Raw genomic sequence first — 19,790 nt, 5'->3', positions numbered from 1 at the left:
AATAGAAATCTAATGGCATAGGTGGCTTTGGAGATGTGTTGCATTCTACATAACATCTTTAGCAGAAGTAAATCACAGAAAGGTGTGAATTTTAGAAAGCAGGTAGAAATCTGCAGATGTTTAAAGAACGAATGCCCCTGAGGGTTCATGTAGACAGGCAGGGGACACATGAGTCACCCTACCTGTATGAAAGTCCAGTGACCCCAAGCAGTACGTTAAAGGATAAGTTCACTTTTCAGAGCATGTTACACCCATAATTGGGGTGTAGTGTGTAACATGCTCCATACTTGCCCCCACACCCTTGATTTCCCCCCGACAGCAGGCAGGGATCATCTCCCCACATCCGCTGTCACATTTTGAAAATGCCTCCTCCCACACAGTTGTGATATTCATTCCCCGCGATCTGTGAACAAGAGAACTACAAGTACCAACAGCCATTGTGGCTGACTGCTTGTAGTTCTCAATGAGCTGGGAGGGCACCGATGTGCCCACTCGTAATTCAGTCACAAGCCCTACAGCTTGTAAACAGTCAGCCCATATCGGAGGTGCAGACTGAAAGCTGCAGGGCATATCTGCAGAAGCCTGACATTGCACCCGTGATCACGAGTACAATGCTTGGCAGGCTCTTGAGGGGAAAAAATAATAAATGCACATTTTTTTTTCATGAAAGAATATGTGCACTTATTCCCCCCCCCCCCCCCCCAAAGTGTACTTGGTATTTAAAGTGTAACTATTAGGCAACATCCAAATGTTATAGCCTCCCACAATCAATCCCAGTGACCTGAAGAAGGAGGCCGTATCTCTGAAACATGTTGTCCTAGCAACCCTTCTGGCAGACTGCTTGCTTGTTACTTCCTCTACATCGTGGCCGGGATTGACGTCGCGCAGGCACGGCTCCCAGAGCTGTTCAGTGGGACACTGCAGCTGGGAATTTTTGTGACTGTCATCTCTCGCTCGTTCCCCACACCATCGGATGATCTCCCAAGGAAGAGGCCACGAGAGGAGGCATATTCGTGTCCATGTGAACACCAAGTCTTCCGCTGTGAGTTCAACTTTATTGGTTTATATGTACACCATTAAACGTTACTTTAGGGTGGCTGTGCGCTCTTCTTTCCTCTATTCTCTGCTTATGGTGGCCTACCCATGCAGACCCCATACCCGAGCTATAATCAGGCTAATGCAAATGGTTCCCCCCGTCCAGACTACTCGGTTATCTGAAACATATGGGAGCCCTAAATGTGGTAGGACTATATCACCACACAATAGGATATGTTTTGTTTGTGTTTTCTTTGTGATTGCTCATGAAAGCCGGGCTTTGTCCTCGGCACTGTAGCCTGTTGTTGTTGTCAGGTGTCCCTCTGTTTTGATAGTATGTACGTCGCCGAGCTAAGTTTCCTCTGTGCCACTTTCCCTCCGTTTTATTTTTCTGTGAGAAAACTTTGCTAACAATCCCTTCCACCCTCGAGAGGGCTGTGGATTGCTTGCACTGTCAATACATCTCAAGAATCCTTTGTAGGACACAATAAACCTCCCTGTTCTTTTCTCAGGAGAGGCGGTGGAATTTCAGCCACTATTTCAAACGCAGATAATACCTTGTTTGGAGAAGAAGTTTGAAAAAAAAAAAAAAAAGTGGTTTAAGTTGGAGTGAATTATCACCTAGGCTGGCTGGCTGCGTGCGTGTGTTTGTGCCAGCAATACGATACTGTGGGAAAGTGTGGAGCCACCTTGGGAGATGGTGAGAAAGGGACTGATGCTCACTCATACAATGGGTTATGCTCTTTGGATTGCTTCTTAATGGGTTACTTTGACTCTTTGAGCCGATAGATGCAGTAAGATGCCTGTTCTGGCATCATGGAGGTCCCATGAGGAAGAGATGTCTCAAGTGTTACTTTCCTGTCTTATAAAAGACATGGAAGAGAATGGGCTAATGTCATGCTTTTATTTTAAGTGGGGAAAAGGTGGGGTGACCATATGTGAGAAAACGAGTAGCTATGGTAAATTCTGAGGGCATCTGGAGCCCAAACTTTTTTTGGGGCTAGTGAGGAAGGGTTTTTTAATGCCATCTGTGGGCATAGGGAGATTTCCCATCCCATGCCATCATTTCCCCTTCTATAATAATGTGTCACGACTTGAGAGCAGGAAGCAAGGAGAAATTTCCAAGCGGAAAGCAGACTTTTTGCTTTAGTAGAGGAAGACTACAACCGCTTCTTTATTGCTGTCTGAGAGATTTTTCCTCGCCGTCTAGGTGACAGTTCTGCGGACTCGGCCAGCAATAAAAATCTTGACAGTTTTATCTTTTATTCAATCTTTAAACGCAACTATAAAAAGAGAAAAATTTTTGGTTGCCGTTACTTGAAAAAGTTTGGTTAAAGCAGAACTAAACACTCTCAATCAACATTAAAGGGCAACGCCACTGGTGCAAATAAAGAAAAAATCGCCGACACAAGTCATATTGTAATTGAATGTTATTAAAATGTACCTTTTTTTTTTTCAATCTGCAGCCACTGTAATTTTCAGAAAATTTTATTTTGGCTACCAGGAGGTGTTCGGTACACAGAATATGTACGGAACGCCGCCTAGAAACATAATTTCCTGCTTGTGTGATTGGCTCAATAATTTTCCCATCAGTCTGCTCTGCACTAAGATGCAAGTCAGATTTTAGGCATCCACATCTAAAGGGATGCAGGCTCAGCGGCTTTCCTCATACCCCTGATACCGAAATAGAATACTCCGACCGCCGCCACGCCGCATCCCGCCGCCGTTACGCCGCATCCCCGCTGCCGCCGACTGGTTAATACGCGCGGGGAACATTACAGCTTTCATTTGAATAGCTGTAATGATTCACGCCGCGTATAGACACTCCCCCTTGCTCGGGTGAACTGTCCAATCCCGAGCAAGGGGGAGTGTCTATACGCAGCGTGGCGCAAATCATTACAGCTATTCAAAGCTGTAATGTTCCCTGCGCGTATTAACCAGTCGGCGGCAGCTGGATATGGGGGGGAGACAATGGCTGCATATGGGGGACATGGCTGGATATGGGGGGGGAGACATGGCTGCATATGGGGGGACATGGCTGCATATGGGGGAACATGGCTGCATATGGGGGGGAGACATGGCTGCATATGGGGGACATGGCTGCATATGGGGGACATGGCTGCATATGGGGGGAAACATGGCTGGATATGGGGGGAAACATGGCTGGATATGGGGGGAAACATGGCTGGATATGGGGGGAGACATGGCTGCATCTGTGGGGGGACATGGCTCCATTTGGGGACACATTTAAAAAAAAGTATCGGTATTCGGTATCGGCGAGTACTTGAAAAAAAGTATCGGTACTTGTACTCAGTCCTAAAAAAGTGGTATCGGGACAACCCTAGTTATTTTAGTGGTGGTCCTTATTTGATTGCCTTGTGATTTGTCACTTTATATTTGTTTGCACCCCCTCTAAGTGCTACTGAGTCTTATCACCCAGTGTATTATTGCGCTCATCACTTTTTTATTCATACCACTGCATTTGTTAGTAACATTTTAGATTTGAGCAGCAGTTTGTTTGCACTTCACTGTATTATTTGCATACCTCACGTTTCACTATTGGCTAGCGCTTTAGAATCCCCCTCTTTAATGTACATAAATTACCCCGGGGGGTGTGATCTATGTGAAAGTGGAGTTGCACTTTATCTATTTTTAACCCTTTGCTGCTAGCATTAGTAAACCGATAGGATGGTGTATAGTTACTTTCTTTAAACCAGGGCTTGACAAATCCCAGGCACCAGGTCACAACCGGAACTAGAAATTGAATTCTTGCACCTGGACGTTTGTCAGCCCATTCGCTGTTGGCACCAGGCATGAGCAATTTGTGATTCTGCATTTTCGCTGCGGTCTCGCTGACTCCCTTTACATGTCGATCACCGGGTCCTGGCCAATGATTCATTAGTGGGACCCGCCGATCTCTGGAGCGAGTGACAGGAAAGAGATCTGTGTAGTAAAACGGTACACAGTGTAGTTACATTACATACCTTCAGCACACAAATTAACCCCTTCCTACCCTGTGTCATTAGTACAGTGACAGTGCATTTTATTAGCACTGATCACTGTATTGGTGTCACTGGTGATGTTCTTGGGACTGTGATAGTACAGCAGGCATTCTAAGTTGCTAATCGCCGCAACAAAACAATTGCACAGAGCAGGAATGTATGACATGTTTGTTATTTTGAAAAATAAATTATAATTATATATACCTTTTTAGTATCCCTTAAAGACTTTAAAAATTGCCAGTAGTTTAGCTGTCATACTGATCCAATGGTTTCAATATTGGCGTCAGTGACCTGTAACAAGTATGTAGAATGATTTCAATGTTGTAATCTTCATGCTTGTTCTGGGTAGGTGACTCGGGATGAACTGATGCCAGAGATCTGCTATATTCAGGGGAAAGTTTTATTATTTGTAGTACTATTTTATTTCACCTTTGCCCTCTGACACAATACCTGCTCTAGATGCAACAAGGTCTTCAGTGATCCTTCGTATCCAAAGTTTTCCCCAAATAGTTCTTATGAATGCTTTCACATCATTATTACCGTCATTCACCTACACATGTGCAGATTTTAGCTGGAGGTGATTGTACTGGTTTGAATGACATTGTGCTATAATAGAGTGGGATGAAAAGCTCTTTCCCTTTTATTCTGTTTGCCAGTGTGATATTCATCAGGATGTCCACAGACATTTGGATCTGTCATGGAAAATGACGGGTTATCTGCCCATCTTCACTTAAATGCAGAATTGGCAAGAACCGTTCTGGTCCTTTGACCAATGTTTCAAAGCAGATCATACATAGTAAAAGGACAGTTCCTTGTCAGTGGAGGCGATGGATCTATACTGGATGTAGAAATATTAGGTATATAGAGTATTTGGAGAAAATTCACTTATTGCTGGCTATTGACCCCTACGTTGCCTACTGCAGGAACCTTTTGCTATGCTTGTGTGGCACTACCCCCGAAGGAGCTGCTGGTTTGTTTTTGTATCTGTACTCTGGCTATCAACCCCTGAAACTGGCTCGAACCCTCCCTTGGCACAACTGGTATTGGTAGGGATTCTGGAACCCACTGACTGTTGGGGAACACAGTGATATCCTACCACAGTAAAATTTGTAAATAAACTGTTACCTTGTGTTGTACTGGTCCACAGGATAATCGATAGACAGCACACAGGTTTAAACTAAACCAAGAAAACTTTACTTGGTAAGCAATTAAAGTAAAAGAACAAAGTAAAACAGTTAGTGGACTGCTTACAGGGCCCTGTAAGAGTCAATAGCAATAAGGAATAAATACAGGTTTGATTATAGCACTTAAAACAGACCTGTGTAAGCGCACAGCAAAGTAAGATATGTCTAATACTGAAGCACCTCTTCTCCAGGCCTCACCCAGCTCTTACTATCAGCAACACTGTGCAACTTAATATAGCCATATACTTTAGATAGAAGAGTATATATAGATATGTATATCAACAACTGACTCTTCCTAACAGGCAGTCTTTTTAAAACATATGTTTTACTAGGAAGGTTTGGTTGATCAGACCAAACCTCAATACGATCGTTCCCAACAATTCACGAATATACTGCGGTGGCGTGCAATGGGTAATTTGTAATCCAGATATTGTTGGGCAGGTGCCCGTCTCGCCCAACCAAACCTGGCCTTTCTAGATTGCTCCGTCAGCGAAAACTCTGACACTCTGTCCTTTCCGTCACCGACAGTTCCCGGTCTTCCACGCGGCCGTCACACACACACTGCTGATCGAACAGGTCACTAGCTGCTCTTGGACACGGTCCGGTCACTCCGTCAGGAATCCCCCTAACGAGATGGGCGATCCGCACAGGCGTAATTAGGCTCAGGCTTCTCAGGCCTAGGTTCCTGGAGACGAGCCTCAAAACGGGCCTACTTCTTGCTTGGAGAGGTGGTCCAAGAGAGCGAGCCAAGAAGGTCCTCCTCCTTAAATTCCTTCACTCAGCAGGCTGTGCAGGGCGCAAAGTATTTTGGGATCGCACAGTTGCACTCTGGATATTGTAGTCTGTCAACTGACCAGGGGAATGGAGTCTTTATCTCCCTGTACTTCATTTCCCAACATCCATTGCTGTACCAGGGTAAAACACAGGAGGTGTCTATAATACAATTGTCCACCAGAGGCAGCTGAGTTTCTTCTTTATCTGCAAACGGCAGTCTTTTATCCATATCAAAAGTGGCACCTTGCTACACTTGTATTTATAATTCTGTTGTTTGTGATTTTGGTTACCCACCAACAATATGGTACCATATTTAATTTTAAAGCGGATCTCCACTCTAAAGTGAAGTCGCGCTGATCGGCACCCTCCCCCCCCTCCAGTGTCACATTTGACACCTTTCAGGGGGAGGGGGGTGCAGATACCTGTCTACAGACGGGTATCTGCACCCACTTCCGGCCCTACGATACGGGCAAAAGACGGGTTTTTTCCTTGCTTCCCGTCCGTCCACCGTTGTATGCTGGGAACACTCGGCTCCCAGCACACAGCGGGAGCCAATCGGCGGGCGCGGCTCGCGCATGCGCCGTAGGGAACCGGGCAGTGAAGCCGGAGCGCTTCACTTCCTGGTTCCCTCACCGTGGATGGAGGGGGGAGCAGCAGGGTGACGAGCGATCGCTCGTCATCTGCTGCGATCGGCGCTGGACTCCAGGACAGGTAAGTGTCCTTATATTAAAAGTCAGCAGCTGCAGTATTTGTAGCTGCTGGCTTTTAATATATTTTTTTAGTGGCACATCCGCTTTAATTGCAGTACTGTGAAAGTTTTGGGCATATGTGAAGAAATGCTGTAAAGTAAGAATGCTTTCGAAATATTTTTTTTTATTATTGTATGAATTTTGTAAATTGATATAAAAAAAGTGAGCGAACAGAAGAAATTTTTTAATCGAATCCTTATTTGGTGTGACCACGCTTTTGACTTCAAACAAGCATCAATTCTTCTAGGTACACTTGCACAGAGTTTTTGAAGGCACTTGGCAGTTCTGTGGATGTAGACTGCCTTAAATCCTTCTGTCTCTTCATGTAAATCAGATTTGATGTTGACATCTGGGCTCTGTGGGGGTCAAACCATCACTTTCAGGACTCCTTGCTCTTCTTTACGATGAAGATGGTTCTTAATGACTGGCTGTATGTTTAGGGTCATTGTCCTGCTGCAGAATAATATTAGGGCCAGTCACATGCTTCCCTGATGGTATGGCATGATGGATAAGTATCTGCCTGTATTTCTCATCCTTGAAGACGCCATTGATGACACCATTGACCAGGCAAAGTTGAGGACTGTAGACTCAGTGGTCGGCCAAGGAAACATGAAGTTTCCGAAAGTAGCCGAACTGAGAGTTGGCTCTATACGGCTCCTAGTCGGTGCGCAGGTGCCGTGTAGAGCTGTCTCGCAGTTCGGCTACTTTTGGAAACTCTGTGACTCTCGTGACGCGCCTACGCAATAGGGGGGTGCGGGGGGGAACTTTTTCTCAAGGACGTCAATCATCTGGGCGAAGTCCCAGGTGACATTGCGCCTCTGCATAGAAACGCCTACTCCCGCGGGAGTGAGTACCCGGAAGCCGGGTGTAAAATAGCCATAATAAGGGATGTAGAGCCAAAAAAAAAGGGCATACTGTACATGTTGGAAGTATAAAGAATATGATCTTGTATACATGTTATTTGGGTGAACCTCCGCTTTATGCAGCAAATAAAAGACATATCATGCTATAACTCCCCTTCGACATCGGAAGATGTCCAGCTGTGCCATTAACACAGAACTGGTAGATGCCAGTGGGACCCAGGTACACCCATCAACTGTCCAGAGAAGTCTGGCCAGAAGTCTTAATAGAAGAATTGTGACCAAAAAAATTGTACCTCTGACGTGGAAACAAGGCTAATTGACTCAAATATGCACAAAAGCCTGGGGTGAAGAAAATGGCTGCAGGTGCTCTGGACTGAAATATTTGGCTATGGAAGGAGACAGTTTGTTTGCCGAAGAGCTGGGAAGTTGTACAATGAGTGCTTGCAGGCAACAGTGAAGCATGGGGGGTCCTTTCCAAGTTCTGCAAATGAAGTTGGAGATTTGGTCAGGATCAATGGTGTCCTCAATGCTGAGAAATGCAGACAGATGCTTATATCCAATCCATCATGCCATACCATCAGGGAGGTGTGCGATTGGCCCCAAATTTATTCTGCAGCAGAGCAATGACCCCTAACATGCAGCCCACTGAACTATCTTCAGCGTAAAAGACAAGGGGCCAGATTCATGTAGATCAGCGGATCTTTAGATCCGCCAGATCTACCTGTTTTACGATCCGCCGGTGCAATTTAGCGAGGCTAGTGCATGATTCATAAAGCACTTGCCTCGCAAATTGCACCGTCGGATCCTAACTCCCCCCGGCGGAATGCAAATTCCGCGGCTAGGGGGAGTGTACAATTTAAATCAGGCGCGTTCCCGTGCCGATTTAACTGCGCATGCGCCGCCGGCGAAAAAGCCCAGTGCGCATGCTCCAAATGACGTCGCTAGGTTTTCAGCGGCTAGGTTACTTGCGGCCATCCGTATTCCCGATGTACTTACGCAAACGACGTAACAAATTTAAAACTTGGCGCGGGAACGTCGGCCATACTTAACATTGGCTACCCCTCATATTAGCAGGGGTAGCTATCCGCCGGAAAAAGCCGAACGCAAACGATGTTGAAAAAGAGCGACGGGCGGGCGTACGGACGTGAATCGGCGGTTCTCCTCATTTACATATGCAACGTGTAAAAATAAAAGCGACAACACCTAGCGGCCGGCAGGAGATTACGCCTAAGATTCGACTGGTGTAAGTCACTTACACCAGTCGGATCTAAGGAAGATCTATGCGGAACTGATTCTTTTGAATCAGTCGCATAGCTCCGACCGTGGGATCTCACAGATCTGACCGTCGGCTCTCACAGATACGACGGCGGATCAGGAGATCCGCCGTCGTATCTCTTGATGAATCTGCCCCACGGAGTCCTGGAAGTGATGGTTTGGCCCCCACAGAGCCCTGATCCCAACATCAAGTCTGGGATTACATAAAGAGACTGAAGGATTTGAGGCAGCCTACATCCATAGAAGATCTGTGGTTAGTTCTCTCTCTTCCTCTAGCTGTCCAGTGGCTACCAACATATTCTAATCCTTTCACCAGCTCTGGATCACAAATTTATTGGTGGCTAAACACCATGGATTTAAAAATAAAAACATCTCCAGCTTTAAAGCTTCCACCTTTTTAAATACAGGACAGGCTGAGTTGTGTTAAGGATTAGCGCTTTGGTGCCAGGGTATAATGACAGGTTTATGTATGATTACCATGCCTACAGCAACCTATCATTTATGTTTCCCTCTGAACGCCTGTGATGGGAGCCTGTATAAGCAGCATCCACATTTCCGCTTGTTGGCTCTTTCTCCCTATTGATCTCCCGTCCGCAAATGTTTTAGCTGCAGGCAGCATCTGTCATAAAGGGCAGTGTTTATACCCCACATTACCTGACAGACATGTCAGATGCCTTTCATGAGCACCATTTTCAGGATATCTTTATATGCAGGTGCGACAAGGCTGTTGAAGAATTTCTTTAATAAATTGGATTAGGCGTGATTAAAGTATCTGAGGGTTTGTGTTCAAATTACAAGGAGCAGCAGTTAGAGCCTGTGACACTGGTATCGCACGGTAATTGCCTGTTCTTTTCATTGGAAATAATCTCCCCTGCAGGCACACACAGACAGCAGAACAACTTTCACCACCATTGTTCTGTGTTTTGCTGTTGTTACAACAGTTTGGGGGATTTTTTTTTCCTGGTCAGGGAGGGGGGATGAGCTGTAAAACCACACTCATTATAATATTTGGATCGCTTCCAGGTAACTAAAGAATGACATTGAGCTCCTTTTTATGTAGTTACATATCATAACCCCTTTAGTACTTTATAAAATTGCAATTCTTTTTGAAAAAAAAAAAAAAAACATATTTGTGTGCACATGCCTCACGTTCTGCTGTGAGTGGGGTACTTCCATAACTTCTAGATACATCAGAGTGAGAGATGATTGGAAGGAAGGGATACACACAGTACATTGCAACAGTGCTGAGGCTGTCGATCAAAAACTATGCTATTCCCTGTCACCATTTTTCTCTTGGTGTCAGGGAAACCCATCAGAAGTGATTCATGCTGATAGCAGAGGAATGAGGCAATGGACAGAAATGACACTTGGTTCTCTGTATTAAGACAAGTACACACTATAGAAGGGTATGCTTTGTTCATATTTTATGTCGGAGGTTTACAACCACTTTAATAAAAATGCCAAATGGACCGGAGTGTTGCAAAAGTGATTATAGTTGGGTTGAAGTGCTCTAATGTGCTGGATCTATTAGGTAGCCCAGGCATGCCGGGGCGGTAGATGAGAAGCAGACTAAAGCATAGTTTGTACCCTCCCTATGGGTCAGCTAATGTTAAGCAGGCAATACCAGTGGGGTTCAGAGGATCCCAGATGTAAATAAGTACAAAACAAGGTGGTCCCAGTAGGGCTTTGTGTGCTGGTTTATCCATGGGGGTCCAGAAAAGAAAAATACCGAGGTACAGGAGTAGGATATAGAGCCCAGTAAAAGTGTGGTGTCTGACCGCTATAAACTGGGTATAATATCACAATTAAAACACAAAAGCACTTAACATGAAAACATAAGCAAATGTGTATTGCCATAGAGTGGCATCACCTAAGTAATGGAGTAAAATCCAAAACCATGGAAGTTGGCATATGCAGGGCAGTAAACTTGCTGGGTATTGCAGGTGGAATAAAAAAAAAAGAAAAGTCAAAGCTCAGGTGCACCAAAGTCTGAGTCGGGAAAGGTGAGGCACGCAAAGATGGAGCCTTACAGACTTTTGGTGGTCTTTGGTCCAAGGGAAAGCCAATAAGAGGCTTGAGAAGGAGGTTCCTGCGCAGAGGCTTGCAAAGAGGCCAAGTGTGTAGACTATTGGAGGTTGAGCTCTCTAAAGCAGGCATAGATATCTTAGGATGTCTGAAGCTGATATGACTTGCCTTCATAGGTGAAGTAAAGTTTGAAGGGAAGCTTCATCATTTTGATGCCTGCAGCATGAAGAATCGTGAGGTAAATTTGGAGGCCATTTAAGTATAGTGTAGCGGGCTAGAACCCTGTAGAGACCATAGGGATGACCCTGGAAAGACAGATGTGAAGAGTCTCTTGCAGCTTGAAGAAGCTGCTCTCACAGTCAAAAAAAAAAAAAAAAAAAAAAAAAGGAGTTTAACTAGGATGTCCCGCAGTGAGCCTTTGGGCGAGATGAACCAAGCCTATCTCTCAGCTGTCCGCATCTGGTGCCAGCTCCTCAAAGAGGGCTGTGATGGAGCCTTGGAGGTCTTCTATAGTCTCAGGGTGGGCTCTGTTTTAATAGTCCTCTAGATCAGTGGTCATCAACCCTGTCCTGCAGGGCCCACTAACAGGCCAGGTTTGCAAGATAACTGAAATACATCACAGCTGATATCATTTGCTCCTCAGTGATTTGCAGTATTCTAGACTGCATCTCCCCAAGGTAATACATAAAATCTGGCCTGTAAGTGGACACTGCAGGACAGGGTTGATGACCACTGCTCTAGATGATCCCTGAGGGAGGACAGCTCGTTCTGCGCATGTTCCAGATCTTGTTCTTGGCTATCTAGAACTGTTGTAACCTACTCCATACTAAAGAGGATGTATAGTGGCCCAATTTGTGGATCCTGCTGTGGAGCTTCCTCATGATGATGGCGGTGGAGGCTTTCGCAGCTGTTCCCAAATAATGTCCCAAACCTGGATGAACTTTGTGACATCTTGGTTGATGTGTGGAAGGGCAGAGAGGCTGTGGAGTGAATGCAGTGCTTGGTAGAGCGGGTGCATTGCATTAGTATGTTGGGGGGCCAAATGAGTAGCACTGTAACGACATTACATAGTTACATAGTTAGTCAGGTTGAAAAAAGACACAAGTCCATCCAGTTCAACCACAAAAAATAAAAAAAACAAAATAAAAAACACAGTACAATCCTATACACCCAACTCCATACCCACAGTTGATCCAGAGGAAGGCAAAAAAAAAACAGCAGAGCATGATCCAATTTGCTACAGCAGGGGAAAAAAATCCTTCCTGATCCCCCGAGAGGCAATCGGATTTACCCTGGATCAACTTTACCTACAAATCTTAGTACTCAGTTATTTTATGTACATTTAGGAAAGTATCCAGGCCTTTCTTAAAGCAATCTACTGAGCTGGCCAGAACCACCTCTGGAGGGAGTCTGTTCCATTGTGTGTTACCACAGCAAAATAGTGTGAACTTGCCTTTAGACAACCCTTGTAATGATTGCGTTGCCTTTACAGAGTTCATGTCTTATGCCTCAAAGGATCTTCCTACAAAACATTTGCTGAAAACCCGCAGACCTACCACTATGTTTTTGGAATAAAGTCTGGACAAACACAGGGAGAGCCATGCTGTTGGTACCCCTGGAAAAGACTTATTCCTGGACCCCTTCCACTGCAAAACAAACTTGTTAACCATATCACCACTAGATTGCCCATTGCTGTGAACTCTGCACAGAATATCCCTTTAGGATAAACAAATGATGATAATATTTGTGTAAACGGGGCCCAAATAAATTAGGGTGTGTTGGTACTTGCTGGATACAGTATAGCAGGAATTCCCGGACCCACACTATAACAAGATCAAAAGTTAATTTAGTTATATTTTCAAAGTCAAGTAACTTTTTTTTTTTCTGTAAGATCAACCTATAAGTCCTGTAAGACTCCAGGGTGTTGAATAATCTCTTAATGCATACTCTATTGCATGTTATTCCTTGTTTGTGGATCAAAAGGGAACCGCTAAGCAGCACTTTGATCCGCTCCTGCTAAAAAGTACAATCTGCTGGGAGATGTGAGCATAATTGTCATTCATGTTCCAGAATTGCGACGTACAGCAAAACAGGCCTGTTTTGATCCCTGAACAGTGCAGGAAAATATTTTGCAGTTGAGTAAGGAGATGAAAGACTGGCATTTACCAACAGAGAAAAAATACTTTGTGTACATATTTGTGAGCAACATTTATACCATTCAAGCCTTTTTCAGATCCAAGCTATTTGTCTGACGTCCACCTTGAGAATGCCACATATTAGGCAGGATAGGCATGTTATTATCAGTAAAGTTTGTTAATATTACACATTTTGAAACTGTACTATAATGTACTAATAATAAACTTCTTAACCATACTTTGTAGGACACAGGATGAGTATTCAGGTACATAGGGCTATGCTGCTGCCTTCAGTGATTGGAACAGCCTAGTATAACCTTTTCCTCTCCTAGAATACTTAAAGTGGTTGTATAGGCGTTTTTTTAACTTTTACCCACAGGTAATCCTATAATAAGACTTACCTGTAGGTAGAAAGAATATCTCCTAAACCTGTACGGTTTAGGAGATATTCCGCTCGCAATGCGCCGCTGCAATGCGCAGCGGGGATCCTCGGCTAAAGGGCCGGCAGCCGCCGGACCTTACCGGATTAAAGTCTCCCGCGCGCATGTGCGGGAGTGACGAAATCGCCGCTCCAGCCAATCACGGAGCGGCAATACCCGGAAGACACGCCGAAGCAAGATGACATCTCGCTCTGCGTGGACCAGGTCAGTTCCCTTCACCTCGTTCCGATGTAAGTATTTCATAATGAGCTAATATGCGGTGCATACTAGCTCATTATGGCTTTTGCCTTTTCAGGTGTGAAAAAAAAAAATCATTGCGGGTATACAACCGCTTTAAGTTTTTTTTTTTGGTTGTCTAAAGGTCCATACACACGATCAGACTTTTTGACAATATACTAGCTGGTAACACACCTCCTGTATTGGAGTGCCCCCACATACAGGAGCATTGTCAGTCTGGGGGGGGATTGTTGGATGTACTAGCAGATTTAAATACACAAACAAATTGAAACCGAACTCCAGTTAACGCTTTTATAAGCCGTTACAGGAACTATTTTTCCTTTTAGGATAATGTGTCTACATAAAAGCTGTTTATTGTAAGCACCCACCGTCACTGTTAATGGGTTTGTCTCAACCCTGCAAGTGCTGCATCTGCAGGACAGCTTGTTCTGTTGAAAAAGAACAGGCTTGCTGGCAGGATTACCAGGTGAAAATAAAAGAAAGAAGGCCTAAAAAATAAAACTAAGCCACCACAACGAAAAATCGGTAAGCTGCAATTGGTTATTATGGGTTCCTGCACCTAGCAAATATTTCATACAGTAAAACAGACTTCTATTTGCTATTATTGTACTTGGCTCTGTGAAGGTCTTGATGACACTGAAGTTATGGTACTTGGACTCCCAGGATTTTCTTATTATCCTCATCATGGATAATTGTTCTTCAGCTAAATACAGTGCTGTGTTAATTGAGTCAAATGAAGGAAAATGGACCTGACTGGGCCTGTAAGTTAATAACTTGTATATAAATGTGCGATAAAGCACTGACTGTGGGAACATCTTGCTCCCTACAGTAAACTGTTGGCATTAAGGCCAGCTGGAGGGTGGGAGCACATAGAGTATAATTACATTCAGTGATGCATGTAGAAAACCTAAAGGCTTACTACAGCATAGACAAATCTAAGAACTAATATGAGTAATGCAACTGTGCCCTGGGCAGATAAGCAGATAGTAGGTAACAATTATTTTTACTGAGACTGGAGTTTGTTGTGTTTATTTTTGTTGCTATGAATTGTGGCCCAGATTCTCAAAGGGCTTACGACGGCGCAACGCCATTTGCGTCGTCGTAAGTCCTAATCTGGGCCGTCGTATCTATGCGACTGATTCTTAGAATCAGTTACGCATAGATATCCATTAGATCTGACAGGCGTAAGGCTCTTACGCTGTCAGATCTGAAATGCAATTTTTTTTCCCGCCGCTAGGTGTCGCCTCGTCGTTTTCCCCGTCGTCTATGCAAATTGGCTATTTACGCGAGATTCTCGAACGTACGCGCGGACGACGCAGCGAATTTACGACGTTTCCGTAAGCGTAAACTTGCCCCTGCTATATGAGGGGCGAGTTTATGAAGGTCCGTCGTATGCAATGTTAAGTATGGCGTCGGGTCAGCGTCGGCTTTTTCTGTTGTTTACGTTGTTTTCCTAAGTCGTCCGCGAATACGACTTTACGTCAATGACGCTCACGTCGGCGTCATTGACGTTTTCCGTCGTGAGCTGGAGCATGCGCACTGGGCTATTTTTCCGCCCGGCGCATGCTTAATTTAAATACAAGCCGCCCCCTTTGAATTACACGGCCTTACGCCGGGCCATTTACATTACGCCGCCGCAAAATTACGGAGCAAGTGCTTGGAGAATACAGCACTTGCTCCAGTAATTTGCGGCGGCGTAGTGTAAATGGCTTACGCTATGCCGCCGCGGAATCTACAAGAATCTGGCCCAATGTGTTTAAAGATATCTAACTAAATCCAATAAAAAAAGATGTATATATTGCAGCTTATTAGTCCTTAAATTTAGTGGCTGCATTGGCTTTCTTATTTCAGGCTAAACATTTTCCAGCAAGTACCTGTTAATGTTCCCAGAATTGGAATGTCCTTGTCAATTCATGTCACCTGAACTAAAAATGTAAAACAATGGGGCACTTGGAAGTGCAGTCACCATAGGTTCGCTTTTAAGGTTCCTGCGGTTTTATTTGCCAATTGAAATAAAAAAATCAGGAGGTGGATCTAAAACAGTGGTCTCCAAACTGCGGCCCTGGGGCCAGATGTGGCCCTTTGCTGGCCTCTATCCGGCCCTTAGGGCACTATTACATGCACAACACACACCAAGGATGGGGCACCATTCATCCCACTGACACCAGTGGTGGGGCACTATTTCTCCTACAGACACCAATGATGAGGTTCTATTCTTCCCACTAATATCAACATTGAGGCACTATTTTTCTCATTGACACCAACAATAGGGCACTATTTCTTCCACTGGTACCAACAATGAGGAGCTATTACTAAAACCAATGATGGGGCATTGTTTACTCCCATGGCTGCTGGGACAATTTTTTGCTTCAGTCTGGCCCCCCTAAAGTCTGAAGAACAGTAAACTGGCCCTTTATTTAGAAAGTCTGGAGACCCCTGATCTAAAGGAATGCTTCAAATTGTTGGGTGCCCATGCCTGGCAGTAGCTACTCAGACCTGCATTGCCAGTTTTGGTTAGATGCTTATAAACCAGAAATATTTGGATCACAAGGCACTTTAGTAATAGTAAATGTAGTTGTGTTAGTATTCGGTATTAACCATTAGTGAAGGCCTTCTGAGGTTTATTTGCCATTCTAACAACCCCCTCTTTTTACTAAATACTCCTGCATGTGTCAATGTTTGTAAAAGGGCAACCTTGTCTCTGCTGCTCATCACCTGCTTGTGTAGATTGAAACAATTTACCATTCCATGGAGGGATACAAAATTCGGAGAGCTAAACAGCACGTTAACGCTAGTGGGTTTCTGGAAGTGTTGAGGGTCAGCCCACTCAAAAGTGATATTTTCAGTTTTGGATAGAGACTAATGGGCTGAGTCCCACACACTGTCTGTATATAACATTCAGGGACCTAAGTAGCCAGATTTTCCTGCCAAGCCTGCACACTCCTTGTTTCATTAACCACAATACAATATAAATGAAAAAATCCTTCAGCCCTGGTTCACACTGGGCTGCAGGAGTGAAGCCGTGCGAGTTCAGCTGAACTCGCACGATTTCACTCCCGCCGGCAGTCCCGATTTCGGCCGCGATTTAAGAGACATTTGTGCAGGTTTCTGCACAGATGTCTATAAACAGTGAAAGATTGCGCATACCCAATAACAAAAACAAAATCAAATAAAAAGCATCAAACTCAAGATGTTATACAACATATAGACAAATAATAAAAAGTGGGAGTTGCGCTAAAAAACTTGGTATATGAGTGACCATAGAAAAAAATAAAATAAAAACGAGTTGTGCTAGAAACACCTCATATGATGACCAATAAGGCCAACTGTGTGACAAAGTCCCAAATATAGATACAAATAAACAATAAATGGAAGAGTGGTGCAAATGTCCAGATAATGTAAAATGAATCCAATTCCGTTGCTAATGCTGGATCAAAATCAGGAAAAAAGCGTTCAAGCTGACCCTTACCGGAAACATAGATCCCCAAGGATCAAAATAGGCAATCTGTGATGTATCAATTGAAGATCCGAATCAGAACGGTTTAGGGAGCTCCCACTTCAATGGACTCAGCCCAGTGGAGAAAAAAAACAAAACAAAAAACAATAGTGCAAAAACGTATAACAAAACGGGCACTCTAATTTAACTCCCGGTGATAAGTAATAGACAGACACTGTGAAGTAAAGTCGAGGCACCACCACCATGAAGACACACTGACCCTTACCGGAACTAAACGACCCCCAAGGGATCAATAATGCACGGTAGTGTGTTGCAAACTGTCAGCAGAGAAGCGTTTTCAAACAGGTCCTTTCACGGAGTCTTTCGCGGGTTTCCTTTATCTCCTTCACGGGTTCCTCACACACCTGCCGTTCACCTATGTAAATCGCGGCCTGAAATTGCAAAAAGTAGTACAGGAACTACTTTTTGAAATCGGTGCAGCGCCGCAGATGCGGCGTCGCACCGATTAGGACAGTGTCATTGCCGACAATTGGTGGCAAATGCCGCCGATTTGAGATGCGATTTCACATGTGAAATCACATCTCAGATCGAAGGAAATCGTACCCAGTGTGAACCTGGGCTCAGGGAAAGTATAACCCTTTTGTATTGTAATTGCTACAACAGGTGTGCAGACTGGGGAACAAGTCAAGCCACCAGTGACCTTTTAACCACCAGAATTTCTGAGACATAATGGTGGCCATCATCCACCAAAATCTATGCCATCGATTTTGGTTGGTATGATGCTTTAACCACTTAAGACCCGGACCAATATGCAGGTTAAGGACCTTGCCCCTTTTTGCGATTCAGCACTGCTTCACTTTAACAGACAATTGCGTGGTCGTGCGACGTGGCTCCCAAACAAAATTGGCGTCCTTTTTTTCCCCACAAATAGAGCTTTCTTTTGGTGGTATTTGATCACCTCTGTGATTTTTATTTTTTGCGCTATAAACAAAAATAGAGCGACAATTTAAAAAAAAAGCTCAATATTTTTTACTTTTTGCTATAATAAAGATCCCCAAAAAATATATATAAAAAAAAAAAAAATTTTCCTCCAGTTTAGGCCAATACGTATTCTTCTACCTATTTTTGGTAAAAAAAGTTGCAATAAGCGTTTATCGATTGGTTTGCGCAAAATTTATAGCGTTTACAAAATAGGGGATAGTTTTATGGCATTTTTATTCATATATATATTTTTTTTACTACTAATGGCGGCGATCAGAATTTTTTTTCGTGACTGCGACATTATGGCGGACACATCGGACAATTTTGACCCATTTTTGCGACCATTGTCATTTTCACAGCAAAAAGTGCTATAAAAATGCATTGATTACTGTGAAAATTACAATTGCAGTTTGGGAGTTAACCACTAGGGGGCGCTGTATGGATCAAGTGTGACCTCATATGTGTTTCTAACTGTAGAGGGGGCGAGGCTGGACTTGTAACGTCATTGATCGTCTTTTCCTATATCAGGGAACAGACGATCAATGACACTGCCACTGTGAAGAACTGGGAAGGTGTGTTTACACACACCTCTCCCCGTTCTTCAGCTCCTGTGACCAATCGCGGGACACCGGCGGCGATCGGGTCCCGCACGACCCACGGCTGGGCTCTTAAAGGCGACGTACCTGTAGGTACCTGTGCCCAGCCGTGACATTCTGCTGACGTATATCGGCGTTAGGCGGTCCTTAAGTGGTTAAAGAAGTAGAAGAATCGTACTAGAAGGTCATCAGCAGAGAAAGTGTTTTTAAAAGTAACCCTCCTGTATTGCTAACCTTATGATGTCCTTAGAAATTCATTAGAGCAAACCTTACCCCACCTTAGGCCGGCCATAGATGGTTCGAATCTCCAACAGAGCCCATCCTGTGTAGAAGGGGCCTAAGGTGGGCGCTGCCTGTTAATCAGACTGGGGGTGGGGAGGTGACCTGACTGTATTGATTACCAGCAGTAAAGAAAAGCCAAGTCCCCAGGCTGACAGTACTGTCTCATAGTGTATGTATTTATCAAGACTACAAGGAAGGAAATGCAAATCCTTTGACAGGTAAAAGAGCTCCATGATACGTGTTTGGGCGGTGTATTAAGCCATTAGCTTGGAGTTCATTTTTAAGATTGTCATTATTTAAATGTCATCTTCTTGCAGTTTTTTTTTTAGTGTAAAACCTATTAATTCTCTTTATTGTCTTTTTACAGAAAATATCAAAAAGGGACTAAAGTGCGCCTGAAGCTTATTGACCTGGAATTGACTTCGAGATTCCTAGGAGCTGTTACAGATACGACTTTGCTTGAAGCAGATGCTGTTCTATTAGGAATACTGCAGCAGAAAACACAAGAGTAGAAATAAATAATAAAGTTTTATGAAGGTTTCCTGTTTAAAGTGTGTCTGTGGGATTGGGCAATCGTTGAGTTATTTTATGTGGTTATCTAAACCTTTAAAAGGTCAGTCCACTCAACACTCCTGTATGATTTGCGAAGAGAAACCGGAGACAACCCCCAGATGTCCACAGAAGGAAAAATAAGAAAAATCATTTACCGCGGTATAACGCGCTCCCGTGTATACCGCGCACCCCTAAAGTTGCCC

General features: G+C 44.1%; 1 protein-coding gene across 1 annotated transcript in view; it reads left to right on the top strand.

The window, feature by feature from the left end:
• Positions 1-19,575, top strand: part of TPD52 (tumor protein D52) — a 265,231-nt gene extending 245,656 nt beyond the window's left edge. Inside the window, exon 7 of the mRNA XM_040354489.1 lies at positions 19,403-19,575. Within this exon, the coding sequence (XP_040210423.1) occupies positions 19,403-19,547 (145 nt within the window). The 3' untranslated portion in view covers positions 19,548-19,575. The remainder of the gene's footprint in view (positions 1-19,402) is intronic.
• Positions 19,576-19,790: the final 215 nt, after the last annotated feature.

Source organism: Rana temporaria, chromosome 5, assembly GCF_905171775.1.
Source record: "Rana temporaria chromosome 5, aRanTem1.1, whole genome shotgun sequence".
Classification (NCBI taxonomy): Eukaryota; Metazoa; Chordata; class Amphibia; order Anura; family Ranidae; genus Rana; species Rana temporaria.
The sequence above is the reverse complement of the archived record's forward strand: the minus strand, read 5'-3'. Positions and strand labels throughout refer to the sequence as shown.